The following is a 22,273-nucleotide window of genomic DNA, read 5'->3' as shown; positions in this document are numbered from 1 at the left end:
TCGTTTGCTCCTGTCACACGGAGCTATGTCGTTACTCCGATCGCTTGTCCCCATACATTGTCTGCAATGAGTCTCCCTGTTTACACGGAGATGTGCTGCCGACAACGATAAGGGTATGTGCACACGACCTATTTTCAGACGTAATTCAGGCGTTTTACGCCTGAAAAGACGTCTCTCTTACGTCGGCAAACATCTGCCCATTGCTTGCAATGGGTTTTACGATGTTCTGTTCAGACGAGGTGTAATTTTACACGTCACTGTCAAAAGTGCAGGACACTTCTTGGGATGTTTTTCATTGACTTCGATGCAAAAAAACGCTCCAATTACGTCCGTAAAAGACACGAGTACTTCGCCTGGAAACTGTTTCGGAATTTCAGACGTAATTTGCGTGTGAACATACCCTTATATTTTACTCTTTTAAAACTATACATTCAGCAGATGATCCAGCGTTTGCTCGTTCATCTGCTGATCGCTGCCCTGTTTACACAGGGCAATTATTGGCAACGAGCGTTAGAAGAATGTTACTGATCGCCCAGTATAAAACCCCCTTTTTATTCTGGATGACATGTGGCAAGGCCGGTAAACTAAACATTAGCCAGCATGTAACTTTTGGCATGCATTCAGCCCACTATATCCTATAGATCTTGGGAGTCTCCTGGTGCATATGCCAAACGTACTCTTTAAAGGGAACCTGTCACCAGCATTTCACCTATTGAACTTTATTTATCCCTCAGTGGCCGCTGCTATAAAAAGTTAATTGCCGTTATCCCCTCTCCTAAACTCCTCCTCCGACTATAAATAACGGTCCGCAAACATTTTGTGCCTTTTATTGTAATAATCCGGTGTCTCGTTGTGCGCACACACCAGAAGAGGACATCAATGCACAAGCGTGGGATTTTGTGTGCTGGGGGAAGGCGAGGAGCTGTCAATCAAAACTATGTAGGCGGGGTAAACTCGGAAAAACATGAGGAATGAAGATTTGACCTTTTTTCAAGCGACGATTTGACTCTTTTCTGCTCATTAGCATATGGTTTGGGAACTCTAAAAAGCTGAATACTAAAGCTACAGAGCTGACTAAGGCTATGTTCACACGGAGTATTTTGCAGGCAGAATTTCTGCCTCAAAATTCCGTTTGGACGTTTGAGGCAGATTTTCCTCCCTGCACGCAGATTTTCGCAGCGTTTTTCACCCGCGGCCATTGGGCGCTGCGGGCATAAAACACAGCGAAATACGCTTTCTCTGCCTGAAGTTAATGGGAGGTCAGAGGCGGAAACGCCCGAAGATAGGGCATGTCGCTTCTTTCTCCCACGAGCCGGTTTTACTGTTCGCGGGAGAAAACCGCCTCCCCTTGAAATCGACGGGAGGCATTTTCGGGCCGTTTTTCACTAGTTCTGCAGCGCGGTTTCCGCGTCAAAAAACTGTGTGAATTTTGCCTAAGAAGACTAATTATAGGTCATATAGAAGTGATTTTTCACCCACTACCACCAGGTATTGCTGGTTTAATAGGTGAAATGCTGGTGACCGGTTCGGTTTAAATGTGGTGTGAAACAAATTTAAGGATGTGAAACTGTCATATGACCACTGCACATTATAGAAATGCACCAATCCGCTATCATATCAAATCCACTGACAGGTGATGTGAATAATTTCGTTATAATGGCACCTGTCAAGGTATAAGATACATTAGGCAGCAAGTGAAGTCAGTTCTTGATGCTGATATATTGGGTGCATATAAAACAAAATGGCTAAGCGTAAGGTAAACCTCAGGTCCTAGCATTCGTGTTAATGACATGTTTCCTCAAAGCCAGGAGAAATTATTTCCACAAAAAACGTTTAGAAAAAAGATCATCAGGAACGCCATCTTGCATGCTGACAGTGGTCATCCCCGACACACTGTTACAGCCATTCCGGTAGGGCGAAAAGAAATTGCAGTGGAGAGGATGGTTTCCATAGGGAACAGTCGTTGATCTGCCAGAGACTTAATAAAAGAGGCTACAAAAATTTAACTCTTGATAGGGCCAAGGCTATCTCTGACTAAGTCTAGAGACCAGCTGCTCTTCCATAGGAAAAGGTGTAATGTTCTTGATCTGGATCAGCCAACCCTTGTGCTGCGGTACAGCAATCAATTTTATGAAATTAAAAATATTATCCACAGATATATCCCAATTCTTCTAGAGACTGAAGAATTGGATGATATCATAAAACGTGGTTACAGAATTGTTTCTAGAAGAGCATCCATGCCTGGCAACATATCGTCCCCGTCTCCATCCAACAGAGCTAACGTTACATGGTTATAGCATAATGGCTTCTTTAAACATGGTTCGTACCCATGCAAAGTATGTACGTTTGTTTAACCTAAAAGGTTTTTGATTCTAGCAGCCGTAGAAATTTCATGATAACCTATACTACCGTTCAAAAGTTTAGGGTCACTTAGAAATTTCCTTATTTTTGCAAGAAAAGCACAGGTTTTTTTTCAATGAAGACTACATTAAATTAATCAGAAATACACTCTATGCATTGTTAATGTGCTAAATGACTATTCTAGATGCAAACGTCTGGTTTTTAATGCAATATCTACATTGAGGTATAGAGGCCCATTTCCAGCAACCATCACTCCAGTGTTCTAATGGTACATTGTGTTTGCTAACTGTGTTAGAAGGCTAATGGATGATTAGAAAACACTCAAACCCTTGTACAATTATGTTAGCACCGCTGTAAACAGTTTTGCTGTTTAGAGGAGCTATAAAACTGACCTTCCTTTGAGCTAGTTGAGAATCTGGAGCATTACATTTGTGGGTTCGATTAAACTCTCAAAATGGCTAGAAAAAGAGAGCTTTCATGTGAAACTCGACAGTCTATTCTTGTTCTTAGAAATGAAGGCTATTCCATGCGAGAAATTGCCAAGAAACCTACAACGGTGTGTACTACTCCCTTCAGAGGACAGCACAAGCAGGCTCTAAGCAGAGTAGAAAGAGAAGTGGGAGGCCCCACTGCACAACTGAGCAACAAGACAAGTACATTAGAGTCTCTAGTTTGAGAAATAGACGCCTCACAGGTCCTCAACTGGCAGCTTCATTAAATAGTACCCGCAAAACGCCAGTGTCAACGTCTACAGTGAAGAGGCGACTCCGGGATGCTGGCCTTCAGGGCAGAGTGGCAAAGAAAAAGCCATATCTGAGACTGGCTAATAAAAGGAAAAGATAAAAAAGGGCAAAAGCACACAGACATTGGACAGAGGAAGATTGGAAAAAAGTGTTATGGACAGACGTATCGAAGTTTGAGGTGTTTGGATCACACAGAAGAACATTTGTGAGACGCAGAACAACTGAAAAGATGCTGGAAGAGTGCCTGACGCCATCTGTCAAGCATGGTGGAGGTAATGTGATGGTCTGGGGTTGCTTCGGTGCTGGTAAAGTGGGAGATTTGTACAAGGTAAAAGGGATTTTGAATAAGGAAGGCTATCACTCCATTTTGCAACGCCATGCCATACCCTGTGGACAGCGCTTGATTGGAGCCAATTTCATCCTACAACAGGACAATGACCCAAAGCACACCTCCAAATTATGCAAGAACTATTTATGGAAGAAGCAGGCAGCTGGTATTCTATCTGTAATGGAGTGGCCAGCGCAGTCACCAGATCTCAACCCCATAGAGCTGTTGTTCGAGCAGCTTGACCGTATGGTACGCAAGAAGTGCCCATCAAGCCAATCCAACTTGTGGGAGGGCCTTTTGGAAGCATGGGGTGAAATTTCTCCCGATTACCTCAGCAAATTAACAGCTAGAATGCCAAAGGTCTGCAATGCTGTAATTGCTTCAAATGGAGCATTCTTTGACGAAAGCAAAGTTTGAAGGAGAAAATTATTATTTGAAATAAAAATCATTATTTCTAACCTTGTCAATGTCTTGACTATATTTTCTAGTCATTTTGCAACTCATTTGATAAATATAAGTGAGTTTTCATGGAAAACACAATTGTCTGGGTGACCCCAAACTTTTGAACGGTAGTGTATATAAACTGCAATAACGAGTACGTAGTTTATATTCTCAAATGTATGGAATGCTGTCATGTACGTTGGCTGCACGATCAGAAAATGTAAGACCAGAATACTTGAACATCTAGGCTACATCAGAAACCCTGCAATTCTCAATATTTCAAATGCAGCACGACATTTCATTACATGTCATAACAGATCGATTAAGCCATTTAGTACATATGCCATAGAGCAAAGAAAATGTCCAGCAAGAGGTGGCAACCGTAAACACATCCTTCTAGATCAGGGGTCTCAAGCACGCGGGCCGCAAGCGGCCCCTGGGGCTGTTATCTGCGGCCCGCGGGACACCGAGGCGCTAGAATCGGCTCTGCTCCGGGACTCTGTGGAATTCCCTGACATCGCTGTCTATATATGGACAGGGTGTCAGGGTCTTCCCCAGAGCGGAGTCCCGGGCAGAGCGCTGGTATCGGCTCTGCTCCGGGACTCTGTGGAATACCCTGACAACGCTGTCCATATATGGACAGTGTGTCAGGGTCTTCCCCAGAGCGGAGTCCCAGGCAGAGCGCTAGTATCGGCTCTGCTCCGGGACTCTGTGGAATTCACTGATATCGGTGTCCACGTTTGGACACACGATGTCTGGTGCTTCCCCAGAGGCAGAATCCCAGGCAGAGCGCTAGTATAGGCTCTGCTCTGGGTAAGCCTCTGACATCGCTGTCCATACACTGACAATGATGTCAGGGGCTTCCCCAGAGCAGGAGTCCCAGTGATGTCGGGAGCACAGCTGGAGTCCCAGGAAGAGCCTACTAGCGCTCTGCCCGGGACTCCAGCTCTGGGGTTGCCCCTGACATCTCTGTCCATATATGGACAGTGATGTCAGGAGCAGAGCTGGAATCCCAGGCAGGGTGCTAGAAGCGGCTCTGCTCTGGGACTCCAGCTCTGGGCAAGCCCCTGACATCACTGTGGCAGCATCTGCAGAGGGCACTGTGGCATTATCTAGGGGTGTGTTGCATTATCTACACAGGGCACTGTGGCAGCATCTAGGGGTGTGTGGCATTATCTACAGAGGGCACTGCGGCAGAATCCACAGAGGGCACTATGTAAAAAGGGGCTGCCTAATCTTGACATGTGTGGCTGCCAAACACTGCTAACTGAGTCGCCAGACTGCATTTAGCGACACTTAGGGTATGTGCACACGATAACTGCAATTACGTCTGAAAAAAACTGAGCTGTTTTCAGACGTAATTGTATGTACTTGCGATTTTACGGACGTAATTTGGAGCTGTTCTTCATTGGAGTCAATGAAAAACGGCTCCAATTACGTCCCAAGAAGCGTCCTGCACTTCTTTTGACGAGGCTGTAATTTTACGCGCCGTCTTTTCACAGCGACGCGTAAAATGACAGGTAGTCTGCACAGTACATCGTAAAGCCCATTGAAAGTAATGGTCAGATGTTTGCCGACGTATTTGAGTAGTTTTTTCAGACGTAATTCGAGGCGTAAAACGCCTCCATTACGTCTGAAAATAGGTCGTGTGAACCCAGCCGAAAACTGGAAAACTGGATTGTTGAAATAAGCACGTGGAGAAATATCTCAAATTTTAAACCTAGCGCTATTATTATAGTAATGTAGTATTGTTGTAGTAGTTCAAATAACTAATTGATTAACAATAATTTTGTAAATAAATTCTATAAATTTAATTTTATAAATAAATTTGAAAGTAATGCGGCCCGTCAACTTCCCATTTTTTCTATATGTGGCCCACCTACCCGGCCGAGTTTGAGACCCCTGTTCTAGATAGTAGATCCAAAAGGCCTCTATCTGAAAACCAGATTTCCAATGGGCTTAAATCTTAAAAAAAGAACTCCTGTTTCACCACTGAATTGGTTCCCAAGTAAATAAGCCCACTACGGTCGACTACTTTATGCATACAAAATGGCTATGGACCAGTACCATTATGACATTACATCTTGAGCTTCATGTCCATTAAATTTAGATAACCTCTTTCTTCTCCAATATACATTTATGTTTATTATGATCTTTCATAACCCTGTTGCCACCATAGTAGGTTTCTCTTGTTAACCCAAAGATCATGTATCATCATCACCTTGCTAATCTTCGATCAAAGTTTTGTCTTGGTAGATAATACTGGATGCAAAAATTGTTCTAATAATTTGTTTATTAACAACCTTTTTGGGTCAAACCATTTTTTTCTATCAAATATATTGTATGTTTGTGTGACACTTGTTGACGAAGAGACAATTATTTTGTTTTTATCGTACGCTCCGATATCTTTGCTCACTGCAAGGATCATTGTTTTAACAGTTATTATTACTAAACCTCCTTTTGCATCTATATCCGCTTTATTGTATAAATAATAAAAATATAGTGAATGTAATTCAATTCTTCCCGCTGGTACCAGTGTATTTTTGGTAACCTTTGCCTATTTCGGACGAAGGTTGCTTTATTCAGATGCACCGTCTACTTCCTGCAAGCTCAGGTGGGAGTTCCGGCTTGTCAGCTGTTCTTCTGCAAAGGGGATGTTTGACTTCCTTGTGTCGGTTACATTGATTGGACACTGAATGAAACGGGATAAATTTGGATGGAGAACTGATCTGATGTAAAACGCAGGTTGTTTTGTTTGCAGCTTTCATAATGTGCCATGACCAAGGACAGGTCATCTGTCTGAAACGTGTAGTTTATTGCTGAGGCAACCACCCCCATACATATTGCATTTTATTAGGATCTGAAATAACCAACTACCAAAACACTATGGCACACCAAGTATACTCCCCCAAATAATTTCAGTGGCCTCTTTCAGCAGGCTAATGCGCCCTGCCACAGTGCAAGAAAATGTGCAGAAATGGTTTAAGGAACATGACAGAGTTCAAGGGGTTGACTTGACCTCTAACTTTCCCAGATATCAACCCAAGCGAGAATCTGTGGGAGGTGCTGGAAAAACTACTCCAATACATGGAGGCCGCACCATGCAACTTAAAGGATCTACAGTTAACGTCTTTGCGCCAGATACCATAGGACATCTTGAGGTCAGGTAGAGTCCATACCTCTGGAGTCAGAGCTGTTGGGGAACTTACACAATATTAGGCAGGTAGTTTTAATGTCATAGCTGATTGGTGTATGTACACACTGATTAATTTGCGGTGTATTCTTTCCAACTATACTTGCCCGAAACTGAAGCCTGTTTTCTCTATTGGGATCCAATCGAAATTAGTGTGAAGCCATAGATTTACTCCGGATTATCCCTTTTACTGCCAGAATGTTGTGTGGCCATCTGATTTAACCCCTTAATGACCCGTCTATTTTAGGCCTTGAAGACCAAGCAAATTTTTACGTTTTTCCATTCTCATTCAAAGAGCTGTAACTCTTTTATTGTTGCATTGACATAGCTGTTTAAGGACTTGTTTTTTTGCGGGACGAGTTGTATGTTTGTATAGCACCATTTTGGGGAACATATTTTTTTTTTTTGGTGGTGTGGGGGGGGGATAAAAAAAAAAATAAAACATTTTTGCAACACTTTTTTTGTGTCCTAAATTCACACAGTTTACCGTGTGGTATAAATAACACCTTTATTCAGTGAGTTGTTACGATTGCGACTATATCATATCTATATAGCTTTCTTACGTTTTACTACTTTTACACCTTAAAACCACTTTAAAAAAAAAAAAAAAAAAAATTATTTGTCACCATATTTAAAGAGCCATATCTTTTTTACTTTTCTGCCGATGCAGCTGTATGAGGGCTTTTTATTTTTAGTTTTTTGCAGGATGACTTGTAGTTTTTATTGGTACCATTGCAGTACATGCAACTTTTTGATCCATTTTTGAACAGAAAACAGCATTTCTGGATTTACTTAATCTTTTAGAGTGTTTGAGTGGGTTTAATAACATAATAGCTTTATAGCTGGAGTCATCACGTACGCGGCGATACCAAATATGTGCAACTGCTTTACTTTTTTTTTTTTGCATAATAAAAGCATTGCATAAGGGGAAAAAGTTTTCTGTTTTTTTTAGTCCCACTAGGGGATTAACGATTTTATTTTTTTTAATCGCTTTTAGAACACTGCAATATTTCTGTATTGCAGTGTATTACTGCCGGTCAGTGTAAAACTGACTGACATTAACCAGAGGCAGATCTAGGGGCCTTTATTGGGGCACCAGCACACAGCGATCGCATAATGGGCGCGAGAGGGAGCCCTCTCCCTCCAAAACCACTTAGATGCAGCACTTGCTATTAAGCGCCACATGTACAAAAAGAGAGCAGGGAGCTGTAACTGCTCCTGGCAGTGCTGTTTTGGGCTATGGTCACACGGCCTATTTACGGTCACCTCCAAACATCTGCCCATTGACTTCAATGGGAAAAACTGCGTTTCGTTCCGACAGGGTGTTTTGTTACGTGGCAGTTTGAAAAAACAGCCCGTAAGAAGTGCATGTCACATCCTGAGCCGTTTTTTCATAGTCTAAAAATGAAAAGGTGTATAAAAACGCATCAAAAAACTCTTGATGCTTAACAGCTGAAAACCAAAACGGCTCAGTATTTTGTGTGTTTTTTCGTTTGCCGTGTGAACATACTCTTATTCTGACGCAGTGCTGCAAAAAAAGCGTATTGGCAGTCACTAACCGGCTAAACTCCATCTGCTGACCAACACAGCTGATGGTTTGGTCTGAAGTCACATAGAATTAATATGATGAATAGACAGCCCTCATTCTAATGTTTGTGCTCTTCATGATTTTACCCCCTTCCTGACCAGAGGCTTTACCCCCCCCCCCTTTCTAACCAGAAGCTTTACCCCCCCCCCCCCCCGCTTCATGACCAGAGGCTTTACTACCCCCCCCCCCCCTTCCTGGCCAGAGGCTTTATCCCCCCCCCCCTCCTGACCAGGCCCATTTTCACATTTTAGCCATGTGCCAATTTAAAAGAAAATTGTTCTTCTATTACTCTTCCAATCTACGTGTATTTGGTCTTGTTTTTCTCAGAACATGTTTGGCTCCCATATTGTATGAAAAAAATTGATATATTTTCCTTTTTAAAAAATGTAAAAGGGAGAATGGGAAATAAATGTAAAAAAATATGCATATGTCATTTTAAGTTGTTTTTTTTACATCTGGTGCATACCACTGGGTAAAGACGTCTGAATACATATTTGGGAACTTCTGCCGACTTCAAAGAGACCAAATATGTGGGCATTTGGTACACGCTGTGCTCAAGGCGGAGCTTACAATGAATGGTGCGCAAACTGGCTTTTGGAGAGCAAACTTTCCAAAGCTGGTTCCATAGCGATGTTTGTGTATGCGACCAGTGTCGCGGCCAAAGTCGCCGTGTAGCCCCAGCCTAAAAATGGACAATACATCTGTACATATGATATGAAAGATATAGATAAAGAGATCGGTAGATAGAAATAATAATCTTTATTCGTATAACACAAAAAATAAATAAAATCGCAATTTAGAACTGTCTCATATCTGTCGACAGATAGATACTGTATATAGATAGGACATTCATAAACAGAGTTAGATAGAAATATATATATTTTTTATTATACACTGTTCTCCCTCTCCTGACAGCCTGCCAGGAGATGGGGGTGCCATGAGGGGGGGGGGGGCAGTTGTCACAATGATCACATGCTCAGAGACCTCAGTGATTGGTCTCTGGGCAGAGCTGCGGGATGTCATCTGTCTGGAGACAGCCGTATCACGGAGCTAAATACCGCTTCAGACCGGCAAACAGGCTCTCTGCAGGACATTCTGGAACGGCCCTGCAGAGTTAATTAAGGACCGCCTGGACGGTCCGGCAGTGGATATAGAACGTTAAAGGGGTTGATTACTTTAGAATACACTGCAGATAATATTGGTAAACTTACTATTTCCAGTTCAGCGCTATTCACCTGGGGTCATAAGCCACGCCTCCTTGCCATCTTCCATATGACCGCAGCACCCATCCATAAGATGGCTGAGGACAGAGGAGCATTTGATTAGACACGTCACTCTGCATCTTATATTGTAACACCGTGCGTCCTGGAAACGAGCGCAGGCACAGTGCGTTACAATGGAGGTCTAATCACATGCTCCTTCATCCTCTGACATAATGGACGGGAGCTACGGCCATAAAGAAGATACAGTTGTCAGATCCTATGACAACAGCGCCGAAATCCAAATAAAGTCAAATAGTACGTTTACAAATAATATTGTTTAGAATGCACTGCGGATTTCTTAAAGTGACCATCCCCTTTAATAATTTCTTGAAGACGATCAACATAAGAAAGTAAGTACATGTTTAGATGCACTATTGGAAGCGCTATTGGGCAGCTGTCCTCTCCTGCGGAAAACAGAATAAACTGCCCACAAATCCAGAACAGAGTCATTTGGAGTGGTTTATATACACTTCAAAAAAGAACTGCAGTTTATACCTAGAACACTCAGGTGGTCTCCTTTTTAAAGGATTTAGTGTAATGATGCGTTTCCTAGATAGAAGGCGATAAAAATACAGGAATTATTGGGCAAAGCACTGGAGTGAGTGAGCGTAGACACGTTTATACTTCTAATCTTCCTACACAGGCTTATAAGGCAAGCTGGAAATATCAGTCACATGTATGTAGATCTGAATGTGCTAAAAACGAGACGGGACGTAAAGCGAAGTGTTGTAAAATCTGCAGGATGCCCTCTATTTTATGGAAATCTTTCACAGATGCAAAAGGGTTAAAACACACACCAAAATCTGAACGCATCTTGCAGCATTTGTTTTCTGCCATTTGTGAACGAAGATCCAACCCCCAGAATGGAGGTTTGAGGTTAAAGAAAAGCACATGCAAGTTTGCACTATGTACAGTACCGGCAGGTGTTGGATTTCCCTTGCTATCTACGATCACACTATAGCATGGGAGTTGGTCCAGGTGTGTTGTGAAAAGTGTGTCCCCGTGAAATAACACCATCATCTTAGGTTACAGTCCTCTTTAATGTTCTAGAAAGTACAGGGTTGAAAAGAAGCTACTCATTCATACAGAGGCGAAAACCTTGGCATATATCAACACGATCGTCAGATGGTGGCAGCAGAATCGGTTTGTGCACCTTCACAAATAGGACATACCAAGCATTTCTACAATTAAATTAAAAAAAACACACCACACGCTTATGTCCGATACCAAATCCGGATCTTCTTTTCTCTTTTGATCTTCTTTTGCAGCTGCAGGATACCATATAAAAGAGCTTCAGCAGTAGGAGGGCACCCTGGAAATAGCCCAAATAAAGAGAAGTACAGGTCAAATATTTTGTAAGTGCTTCACTTCAGGGAAACATTATGCTACAGCGCATGGCTGACATCTATAGCGGTGTGGAAGAAAGGAAGGGGCTATTTGGACTTTCAACAATGAAGGGGGGAGGCAGAATGTCTTTTGTATTAACGGTTTTAGCAAATAAAGGTTGTTCTTTGAACGACGAAACGTTCTACAGTTTTCCAGTATACTTTGCATCCGTTCCTCGCGATCTTCAAAAGGATTACAATCTCTTCTGGTCATGTGATGGACACACAGGTGCACGGCTCGTTAGACACAGCTCTGATACACCCACTGTAACGAGCCGTGCACCTGTGTGTCCATCACATGACCAGAAGAGATTGTAATCCTTTTGAAGATCGCGAGGAACGGATGCAAAATATACTGGAAAACTGTAGAACATTTCGTTATTCAAAGAACAACCTTTATTTGCTAAAACCAGAATACCCCATTAAAGCGTAACTAAACGTTAAAAAAAACAAAGCACAAAAACAACTGTGGACATATCATAGTGACACGTCAGAAGTATTGATCAGTGGGGGTCTGAACACGGAGACCCCCCCCACCGATCGCTAAAATGAAGTGGTTGAAATGCTCGGGTGTGCCATCCCACGCCCCATTGACAGTTCAGGGGGTTATTTAAATATCGGGCGCCAGATATAACGACACCGATATCTAAATACCAGAGGAGGGTAGGAGAAAAATGTAAAGTGCCCCAGGGTTTGTGCAGCCCTGCCAATTATATGCTGCACATGTATGGGGAGGCGAAAGGTTCTCTTTAAAAAGCAGCATGTAAAGCCATTCTTAGGCTGGTTCCCACGTACCATAAATACTGCAGAATTCTGCAGCATTTACATTAGCAGCAAAGTGGATGAGACTTTGGAATAATGGATTTACACGTTGTTTTTTAGCCAAACGTACACACGTTTGTCCAACACATGTTCACCGAGAATAATGTTAGAGAGTGGTGGAAGTTTTTTTTCTTTAGTCACCCAAAAGAGTCAAGCATTAGGAAAACACACAAACCACACTGTTTATTGAGTCTATTCCAAGTTTGGCCAAAAGAAAAAAAATAAATAAAATTCCTCCTGTACTCACTCGGCAGGCATATAGTATATGAACAGGCATATTGGCCATGGTAACTGTAAGGCCCTGTTCACACAGAGCTTTTTGGCGCCTCTTGAGGTGGAAATCGTGCTGAAAACGCTTCCCATTGATTTCAAGGAGTTTTTCCCGTGAGAAGAAAAAAACTGAAAAAAAAAAAAAAAAAAACGAAAAAAAAAAAAACGCTCGCAGCATTTTTTGCAAGCGGCGCTAAATGCCTTCTGCCGAATTCCTGAAGGAATTTTGAGGCAGATCTTTCCACCTGCAAAAAAAACGCACTGTGAACAGGGCCTAAAAGGTGCTTTTACATGGGCATTTCTGCCGGGAAACTAGCGGCAATAGACTATATAGTATGTCCATCGGCGCTAGTTTAGCTCCATTACATAGAGCAGGTACTGTATGGGGACGAGCGGGAGCGTTTACTCCCATATAGTTTGTATCATTGTCGGCAGGACATCTGTTTACACGGGGAGGCACGCTGCTGCCAATTATGAATTTTACTGCCGCATAGAAGATGTGATCAGCCAGCAAAATAGCGTTCTGTTCCCCCGATCCGCCCGTGTAAAAGGCCTTTATTTGAACACCAGAGAACAAATACTATTTTGCCTACATTATAAATGGTTTGATTACTTTGGAATGTCCTAATTTGCACCAAAGTCAATGATGTCCCTGTAAACGGATCCCTATGCGCTGAGTAAATGAATAGGGAGAAGCGCATGACGCTGATTAGTTACTGATTGGTCAGCGTCATGCACTCCTCTGTACAACGCCCACTTGGTCAATTGTAAAACACGCCCAGTTGTCCATTGAGAAACTCATTAGCATAAACCAAAATCGCTCCTAACTTTGTGAAAACAGATAGTTTTTTTTAAATAAAAAGCATTACTGTCACCTACATTATAGCGCCCATCTCCTTATATAGGAGATAGGGCACTTATAATGTGGTGACAGAGTCTCTTTAAGTCCTCTTGAACACGACCGAGTGACACCCGATAGTTTTCACGAACCCATTCACTTTAGTGGGTGAATCGGGTACATATAAAGAAAAAAAAAATAACCAGACCTATCTTTCCACGGATCAGTGTGTCAGAGCATGTCTGATCTTTCCACGTATCATGGACGGGACTCGGGCGGTACACACTTTCATGTGCATTAGGGCAAAAGGGCTACTGTACTATTTTTCAACACTATTTAAGATAAAACAAATTAGAGGCTTCAGTTGAATAAAAAGATAGAATAATTGAGCCTTGTCAACATGAAGACGGTTACCTGGAACATAGATATCAACAGGGACAATTCTGTCACAGCCTCTGACTACCGAGTACGAGTAATGGTAGTAGCCTCCTCCATTAGCACAGCTGTGGGATAGAAATTATTAGGTGAGAAAATTGCAACAGGTATGTCAGCAGACATAGCAGGCCGCCACGCTGCGAAAAGTCCATAAGGCCTCACATACACGGCCAAGACAACTGGAACGTATACGGCATTTGATGGAACATGCCACAATTCATTTCCCTAACAAATTTACACAGGGAAGTCTGTGTACAAACATACAGTACGGGCCCATAAATGTGCAGAATCATACAACACAGATCCAGATTACGGCCTTGTGGATGAGGAAGCTGCTAAAGGTTCCACATTCCTGTGGGTAAAGGATCATCTTGGTACAATACACATTGCTGCCTAAACTGGGGGTGAGCATCTTTCAACGCTATGGGTTTTTTTTTCTTCCTGTACCATCATGGGGCAAGACAGCTCTATGTATAGCTCAGCAGCGGTTCCATCAGTCACTGCCCATCATTGACTTACCTGCCCATGGAAACGACATAACGAGGCTCCGGCATCTGATCATAAACCTGTGAATGACACAACAAACAGAAGAAAAATCAGAACTAATTCCGCACACTTTAAATGGTCAATTAATAACAAAATAAATCTATTTGTCAAATGGTTTGCTTTGATAAGACCGAGTACATTCTGACACATGGTCAACACGATTTAAAAGTGCAAAACATTAGAAGAAGTAAAACTTGCCTTTCTCAGGGCAGGTGCCATCTTATTAGTGAGAGTCCCAGCAACAATCATGACATCTGCTTGCCTAGGGCTAGCACGGAATACAACACCAAACCGGTCCATGTCATAACGTGGGGCAGCCATGTGCATCATCTCCACAGCACAACATGCCAATCCAAAGGTCATTGGCCACAGGGAGCTCTGTAGGTATAATATAGAGAAAAGACAATACTTTACCCACTGAAGGTGCGCCTGTCCTGCGAAACCTCTATACAATGGCCCAAGTGTCAAATTGGTTCTCACAAACCCTCGTACCACTGAAACAAGGCATTCTCACTGTACAAGGTTCTGAAACACCATCTAAATCACGATTTTTCATCTTTTTCTTCGGTTTGAGTCGCCTTATCCCTCTAGTCTGTTGGTGGCTAGTGGGTAGGCAGCAGCACGTCATGATATGCCCACGCCTCCCAGTACTTCCTAGCATCACAGCTACTGCAAACCCGCCTACTTCAAGCTGGGGCTCCATAAACATAGTCTCCCCCAGGCATCCAAGAAAATAGTCCCTATTTGTGATCACCTACAGCCCTCTCCATCTCATAACACGTATAAGGGCCCCATGCACACGAACGTGCTTTTGTGGCCACAATTCCCCCGAGAGTTGCAGCCCCATTCATTCCTATGGGGCCATGCACACGACCGTGGTTTTCACGGTCCGTGCATGGCCCAGGAGCCCGGACCGCAAAAAGATCAGACATGTATTATTACGGCCATGTTCTGCGGTCCAGGCTCATAGAAAATAATGTGCCCGGCCCGCGATTTACGGCGGGCTCGCGGCTGACAGTCCGCTGCCGGCTGACCTGAAAATCCCGGCCGTGCACATGGCTACGGTCGTGTGCATGAGGCCTTACAGTGTGGAAGGATGATTTTGAGGGAACAGCTTTGGAAAACACAATGACAAGTACAGAATAAACATTTCACCTAAGACTATAAATGTTTAGTCTGTACTGGTCAGATGTGTTAGTGACGCTGTGACCGCCCTAATGGAAATAAATAATAGAAGCTTCAGAATATTTGTGCCTATATGGTATAAGTTTAAAAAAATAAAAAAAAGGAAGGAAGGGACAATAAGGCTCTATACAGGGTCCGAGTGTCGGCCGATAAAAACGGCCGTTTTGGCCCGATTTTCTCGGCCGTTTTGTATCCGTTCCGGGTTTTTTTTTTAACAGACGATTTTGACCCATTTTACATCAGTTTTTTTCCCTGTCTGTTTTAAAAATGGCTGAATTTCATTTGTAAATTTTTTGCCACACTTTTCCATCTGTGGGTAGCGCCACACAGCCCACCTTGTGGGTAGCGCCCACCCCATAGATGGCAACCCCCTACCTTCCTGTAGATAGCGCCACTGTAGGGGACCGTTCCCAGAGAAGTCTGACTTCAATGTCCATATATGGAGAGTGAAGTCGGGTACTCCTCCAGGAGTGGAAACACCGGCCACAGCGCAGTAGGAGACTGCACCAGGAGAAGTCCCTGACATGACTGTCCATATGTAGACAGTGAAGTTAGGGACTTCTCCTGGAGCGGAATCCCCGGCCACAGCTTCAGCAACGCTATGGAATGGGGATTACGCTCCTACAGGGAGTAAAAAAAATAAGAAATACCCTCCTCCTCACATGCACTTTGAGAAGAAGAGAGCGAGCGGCAGAATGCACAGCCCCATAGACTTCTATGGGAGCCGTGCGGCTGGGAGAACAACCGAAAATAGGGCATGCTCCACTTTTTGACGGTCCGGGCTGTCCAAAAAAATAAAAATACATCGGTGTCAATAGAACCATTTGGGGTCTATTGTTCCTACTGCAGCCGTGTGACGGCCGTTCAAATAACGGCCGGGAATCCCTGTCGTGTGAATAGGGCCTTAAGTGTCTGCACAACTTCTCTGAGCATTACAAAAAAGTATGTGGTTTAAAGCAAGCACATCACAACAGGGATGGTTATCCGGCACAAGCGTGTCCACCGCTGGATGATAGTCATCGTATAGCCCTCAAACTTTTTTCAACAAAAGCTTCGTTGATTACGCTTTAAAAACAGAGGCATACTGCGCAGTACACGATTCTTTAACATAACATGGGAGTCTATGGGCGACGTATGCAACTGTACAGTAAAAACAAAGTGTGAACAGAGCCCAATTACAACCCATAAAGGGTTTAATTACACAACTGTATGGTGTAGAAGGGGGAGAGCTGTTAACAGACTGACCCTGGAAGGGGGGAGGGGGGAAGAGATTATGGTCTAACTCATTAGGGACCTTAGGCAGGTGGCTGGTTCAAAGTGCATCTGCCTTGTGAGCTCCATGTTATATAAAAAAAAAAAAGTCACTCTCAATATAAAACATCAATTACGCAGATCTTACCCTTCTTGCCCAGTTCACCAGATCATCCAACTTTGTCACTATAAATTCCCCCTTGCTGCTTACTGCTGACGGTTTTGCTGCACTGACAGCACTGCTCTTCTGTCTGACAGGTAAGGCACTGAAACAAACAAAAAACAATTCATCAGTATACTCAGGGCACTGCTGTAACTACTGCACTAAATACAGAGAACTCTGCTCAGCATGTGCTGACCCAGACAACCCAGCAGTGCGGTCATAAGACATAGGGAGCACTCCAACTGTCACTACCAGTGACCATGTATATGGTGTCTAGGCAGTGAGGTCACCGATACAGGTGGTCGTTACCAACTGGGAAGAAAAAGGCAAATATGCAACTGCTATTAGGTCATCCGTACGTGATAGATTTTTTAGGACACTGCGGGTAAGTTTGCGTTTTCTGGTGTAGCGGTCTGAAAGAAGACCTTTTACACATCACGTTTGTGGTGTCCGTTTAGTGTACACGACAGGAAAGCTTCCAACACACGTGTCCCTCCTAGGGCTCCATCAGCCTGACAGAGGCTGAAAGTTTGTCCCTTTGGCCTCTGTCAGGCGGATATAGGTCAGTCTAATTTTTTTGTTGAAGTATGGAATAGCTATATATTTTATTTTTTTCTAACATGGGAGCCTAAGTATGCAACTGTATCTTACAAGCATTTGTTTAACAGATACGTCATGGGCTTTTCTATGAACGCTCATTATCCCAGTTCACATCGTAGCCGTTTTACAAATATTCTATGGTGAGGGATGCCACCAGTGGCGGATCATATGGGCGGTTCGGGCACGAACCGCACATCATTTTAAAAAAATTACATTGCAGCGCGCTAGCGCCGCTAATGGGGAGGAAGGGCGGGCTGAGAGGGAATAGGGCCGCACCGTCCACCCTGCTGCCTTTCTGAGGGGGCGGCGGAACTGAAACCAGCCGTTGCCACCCCCTACTGCACTAATTGTACCTGCGTCTATAGAGCACAGGTACAATTACATGCATAAGCGCAGAATGGCCCGATTGGCAGGGCAGAATGAGTTGTCCCACCAATCAGCACCTTTCAACTAGTTGAGAGGTGCTGATTGTGGGGGGGGGGTGTCATTATGCCCTGCCAATCAACGATGGTAGCGGCGCGATGACGTCATCGCACCGCTTCCATTGTTGAAGGGCGTTGATTGACGGGGCATGTCATTCTGCCCTGCCAATCTGCGCCTTTCAAAGACGCAAGCAGCCCGATGGCGTCGCTCAGCACCAGCAGACCTGCTCAGAAAAGAGCAGGCCTGCATTGACACAGGACGGCGTGGGAACGGGATCACAGTGAGTATGTAAATGTTGTTGTATTCAACTAAAAAGTGTGGGCGGCATTATATACAGGAGGGGGAGGCTTTATGTGAGGCACAATCTACAGGGCGGGCTCTATCTACAGGGCGGGCTCTATCTACAGGGCGGGCACGCGTGCGCATAATTAGAGGTGCAGTGTATGGTACTATTATATATAGGAACATATTGTGCAGCACCATGATAACTTTATCTTTGTTTATAGATGCAGAAATGTTTGAAAAGTGAGAAGCCCAAGACGTCTGAGCGGAAAACTGCAGAAATGGGTCGTGGCTGAGAGAAGTCAAGAAGAAGAAGAGAGAAAAAGAAGAACTAGAATCTGAAATGAAGTCACCGGTAAGTCACTTAATGTAAATTTTTATTCTGCCTCTAATCAGTAATGTAGTCACTGTATGATCTGCAGCGAGATGATGGGTGGTATTATATATATTTTTTTTTTTTTTAGAGAAACAGCAATTCCCAGCATATCCTTACCATTGTTCGGGCCATGCTGGGAGCTGTCGTTTTATCCATACAAACCTATACAGCAGAGGTTGCACTAAATTGAGCTGTATTTGTGCTGGTGTTGTATTTATGTACTGAGCTTGGATTTCGGGCTGTATTTATGTACAGAGCTTGGTTCTGGTGTTGTATATATGTAGTGAGCTTGGTTCTACTACTGTATATATGTACGGAGCTTGGTTGTGGTACTGTATATATGTGCTGAGCTTGGTTCTGGTACACGGTTTCCGTAAGTCCCATAGAACTGAATGGTAGTTCCGGAAACCGCGTCACTCGCATGCTACGCTGCTTCCGTAACTGCTATTCACTACTTTGAGTTACGGAAAGTTCATGGTCAGGAAGTGGCCAAGAGGCAGCGATAGAAGAAAGAGGTAGAACAGGGTTTAGGGGGCCCGGTTCTAGAGCTAGAAGCGAGTCCAACCTCTGGGAGCTGCACCTATGTGACAGGATCTGTCATAAATTTCCCTCACGGGAAAACCAGTAACTAAACTTCTATCATGTCATAGTGAAATGTCAGAAGTTTTGATCGGTGGGGTACCGAGCACTCAGACTCCCATGGATTACTAAAACAAAGCGGCAGAAGCGCTAAGGTGACCGCTGTGCCGCTTCGTTTCTGATCTGCTTTTCTCGGAAAGCCGAGCAAGCGGTGTACGGACATACACCACTCAGAGGAATGCCGATCAGTAGCAAAGCGGTGCAACATTCAATCGTGCGCTTCTGCCTCTTCACTTTAGCGATCGGTGGGGGTCTCAGTGCTCAAACCCCCCACCGATTAATAGTTCTGACATCACTATGACATGTTCAAAGTTTAATTACACTTTAAAGAGAGGTGTTATAATTTATTATTATTTTTCTTTCCTTAATAAAACAGTGTATCAGTGTGTTTGGTGCAACTTTCTAAATACTTTTTATTAAAAAAAATGTTAACTTTTTTTTTTTTTTTTAGATACAGCTGCTTTGGATCCTGTATACAGAGCAGCAGTATCTAGTGCCAAAAACTGTATCCGTCAGGTCAGTGGCACTGACGGGTACAGTGTCAGCAGGTTGGATTGCATGTGAGGGGAAAGGAGGGGACCCAAGTTGTGTCAACAGCCCAGGGCCCATGGTACACTTAATCCACCACTGAATGCCACTGTTAGGGCATCCACCACATCCTACATTTAATGTATACGATGATTTTCGCTCGTATGTGATCAGAAAGAAAGGTGTGTATTTTTCTCCAGAAACAGCACCACACTTGTTCATGGCCTGTCTGGTAGCGCAGCTCTTCACCATATATTTGAATGGAGCGGATCTTTAATACTAATCACAAGTACTGGGCACGGGAGGCACGGCTTCTCATGGTCTACATCATTAAAAAACATTAAAGTGGTTTTCCCAACTCAAAGATCATGCCATCACTTTCTGATTGGTCAGGTTCCAACTGCTACAATCCCCACCAATCCTAGGAAATAAGGGGCCATAGTGCTAGTTTAGTGCTGCCTTCCCTGCACAGTGGTGCTTTCAGCAACCAGTTCTATTTATTGAATGGGTCAGTACAGCAGAGCTGGTGGCTAGGACGCTACTATGCAGGGAATACCCATTAAAGGGACAGCACTAAACTAACACTGTGGCCCCTTCAGAACGTATTGGTTTAGGACCCTTACATTCCACATGTATCCCCTTGTTCTACAACCTACTCCCCCATACACTACCATATTGGAGTACTTTATAGCTACATGTGCATTACCTGATCACACCGTCAATGTCTGCGGCCGGCTGCCAGGCACGAGTGTGGAGGGCTGCGGTGGACAGTGGTCTGCAGGGAGGGTGAGAAGTGATATGAGGATTAGTCCATATAGAGGAGACATTACATTCATAGTAGGCAAATGTACGAGGCTGGATATAACCTACCGATATGTCTGCAGCCAGAGCCGAGACAGCCTGGGAACTATAGAAAAACACAACACTATTACCCATAATGCAGCGGTACAAGGTCCTATACGAGCAGCGTGAAAGAGCGCACACACGTCAATGTCTATGGCGGAGGTCAGTGTGATATAACGCTATCAGAACCACTACAGTTTACTCTAATGTCCTTCACGTCAGCGAGAACTGCATGTTTTCCATGACCCTCTCACCTGTCAGCGCGGCCATCTTTACTTAGGTCGCCCCCTGAGCGCTTCCGGTGACCACTCAACTGTAGTCCGTCCTGAAAAACATTCCCCAAATAAAGCGACCAATACTGGCGGGTACCGGAAGTTTCCGCACTTGAGCGCTGTATGCTGGGAGCAACTCACAATTATTACTGGAGTAGTTATATCAATTACATCGGTACCTGTGGGCGTTAAATTACAAAGATTTTATTCAGTATTCAGTCTTTTAATTGTCTTGATCAATTTTGTGTATGCAAGTGTTTTAATTAAATAATTTTATATATATATATTTTATATATATATATATATATATATATATATAATTATTATTTTTATTATTATTATATATATATATATTTTTTTTTATATTTTGAAATAAACATATCATGAATACACATTTGCTTGGAATATATACATTTACATATATTCCACCCAAGTTTAGACAATAAAAAATAAGGCAAAAAAAAATCTTTTAGACGATAGTGAACTAATCAGGGGCGTAGCTATCGGGTGCAGAGGTAACTGTCGCACCCGGGCCCTGGAGCCTTATGGGGCCCAAAAGCCCCTCAGTCTCATAAGAAGACACCGGTATTCTAAATGATATATGGTAGGTGGGGGTCCTGTTATAGATCCTAACCTGTTGATAGCACTACACACTCCACCCTATACATAGCGCTACACCCCCAAACTGTAGATAGCGCCATTGGGGCTCTCTCTAGGAGCGGAATCCCCAGCCAGAGCTTTATCGACGCTGCTCTGGCACGTGGTCAAATTAGTTCTCCTTGCCATCTAGATGCTTGACCGCTGATCCCAGTAGCTGTATGGCTATCCTGCTCGCCCTTTCTACATCCACTAGATGAACATGACTTCTACTATCCTGCACTGGAAGGGCATATTCTTTGATCACTGTATGGACACCGTCGTTTCACTGTATTCTTTTTTGATTGGGGGGTGCACCCCTGCACCCTTCATCCAAGTATTGCTTGGCAGATTCCTGCTAAAGTTTATACCATGGTTATTGCAATTGCTTTTGGTTTGGGGATCCAAGAAGAATTCATGCCTACGTGCATGGAAGTAGGGCGGGGGTGGGGAATTTTTTTTGCTTGTCGTTTCACATGTTTGTTTCCATAATGTACTTCATTTGTGTGCTAATACTTGGATCTCAGGTGCCTCTTATTGCATTTACTTAGGTCCTTTATGGACGGCCAAGGCCTTGAATTGTATGTTTCTTCCTTACTATGTCTTCTGGTTTAGAATCTTTTTTTACATTGAATGTGAGGGACCTTATTCCCGCTGCAGCCATTTTTCGGATATTCATTTTCATTTTTTTCTTCCCCCACCTTCCAAAAGCCATAACTTTCTTTTATTTTTCCATCGATATAGCCCTATGCGGGCTATATGCGGAACGAGTTGTTATTTTTAATGGCACCATGTATTGTACCATATAATGTACTAGGAAACGGAGAGAAAATCTTTGTTGTGTGGAAAATTAAAAAGACAAT

General features: G+C 43.5%; 1 protein-coding gene across 1 annotated transcript; it reads right to left on the bottom strand.

Annotated features, from left to right (window-relative positions):
- Positions 1–10,937: 10,937 nt before the first annotated feature.
- NDUFS7 (NADH:ubiquinone oxidoreductase core subunit S7) lies at positions 10,938–20,845 on the bottom strand. Its single transcript, XM_075825402.1, has 8 exons — positions 20,757–20,845; positions 20,530–20,566; positions 20,366–20,434; positions 16,797–16,914; positions 14,411–14,590; positions 14,186–14,232; positions 13,646–13,734; positions 10,938–11,228 (listed from the first exon to the last, which is right to left on the bottom strand). Exons 1-8 carry the CDS (start codon positions 20,770–20,772, stop codon positions 11,131–11,133), a joined length of 654 nt encoding a protein of 217 aa, XP_075681517.1. The 5' UTR covers positions 20,773–20,845; the 3' UTR covers positions 10,938–11,130.
- Positions 20,846–22,273: the final 1,428 nt, after the last annotated feature.

This window comes from Rhinoderma darwinii, chromosome 1 (genome assembly GCF_050947455.1).
Source record: "Rhinoderma darwinii isolate aRhiDar2 chromosome 1, aRhiDar2.hap1, whole genome shotgun sequence".
Classification (NCBI taxonomy): Eukaryota; Metazoa; Chordata; class Amphibia; order Anura; family Rhinodermatidae; genus Rhinoderma; species Rhinoderma darwinii.
Note: the sequence above shows the minus strand (reverse complement) of the source record. Positions and strands in the feature narration are given on the sequence as shown.

Coding starts and splice junctions, on each gene's coding strand:
- NDUFS7 (XM_075825402.1), bottom strand. Junction 16,915..20,365: donor GACATTGACGGTGTGATCAG/GTAATGCACATG, acceptor TGTTTGTTTCAG/TGCCTTACCTGTCAGACAGA. Junction 14,233..14,410: donor TGGCACCTGCCCTGAGAAAG/GCAAGTTTTACT, acceptor TGTCATTCACAG/GTTTATGATCAGATGCCGGA.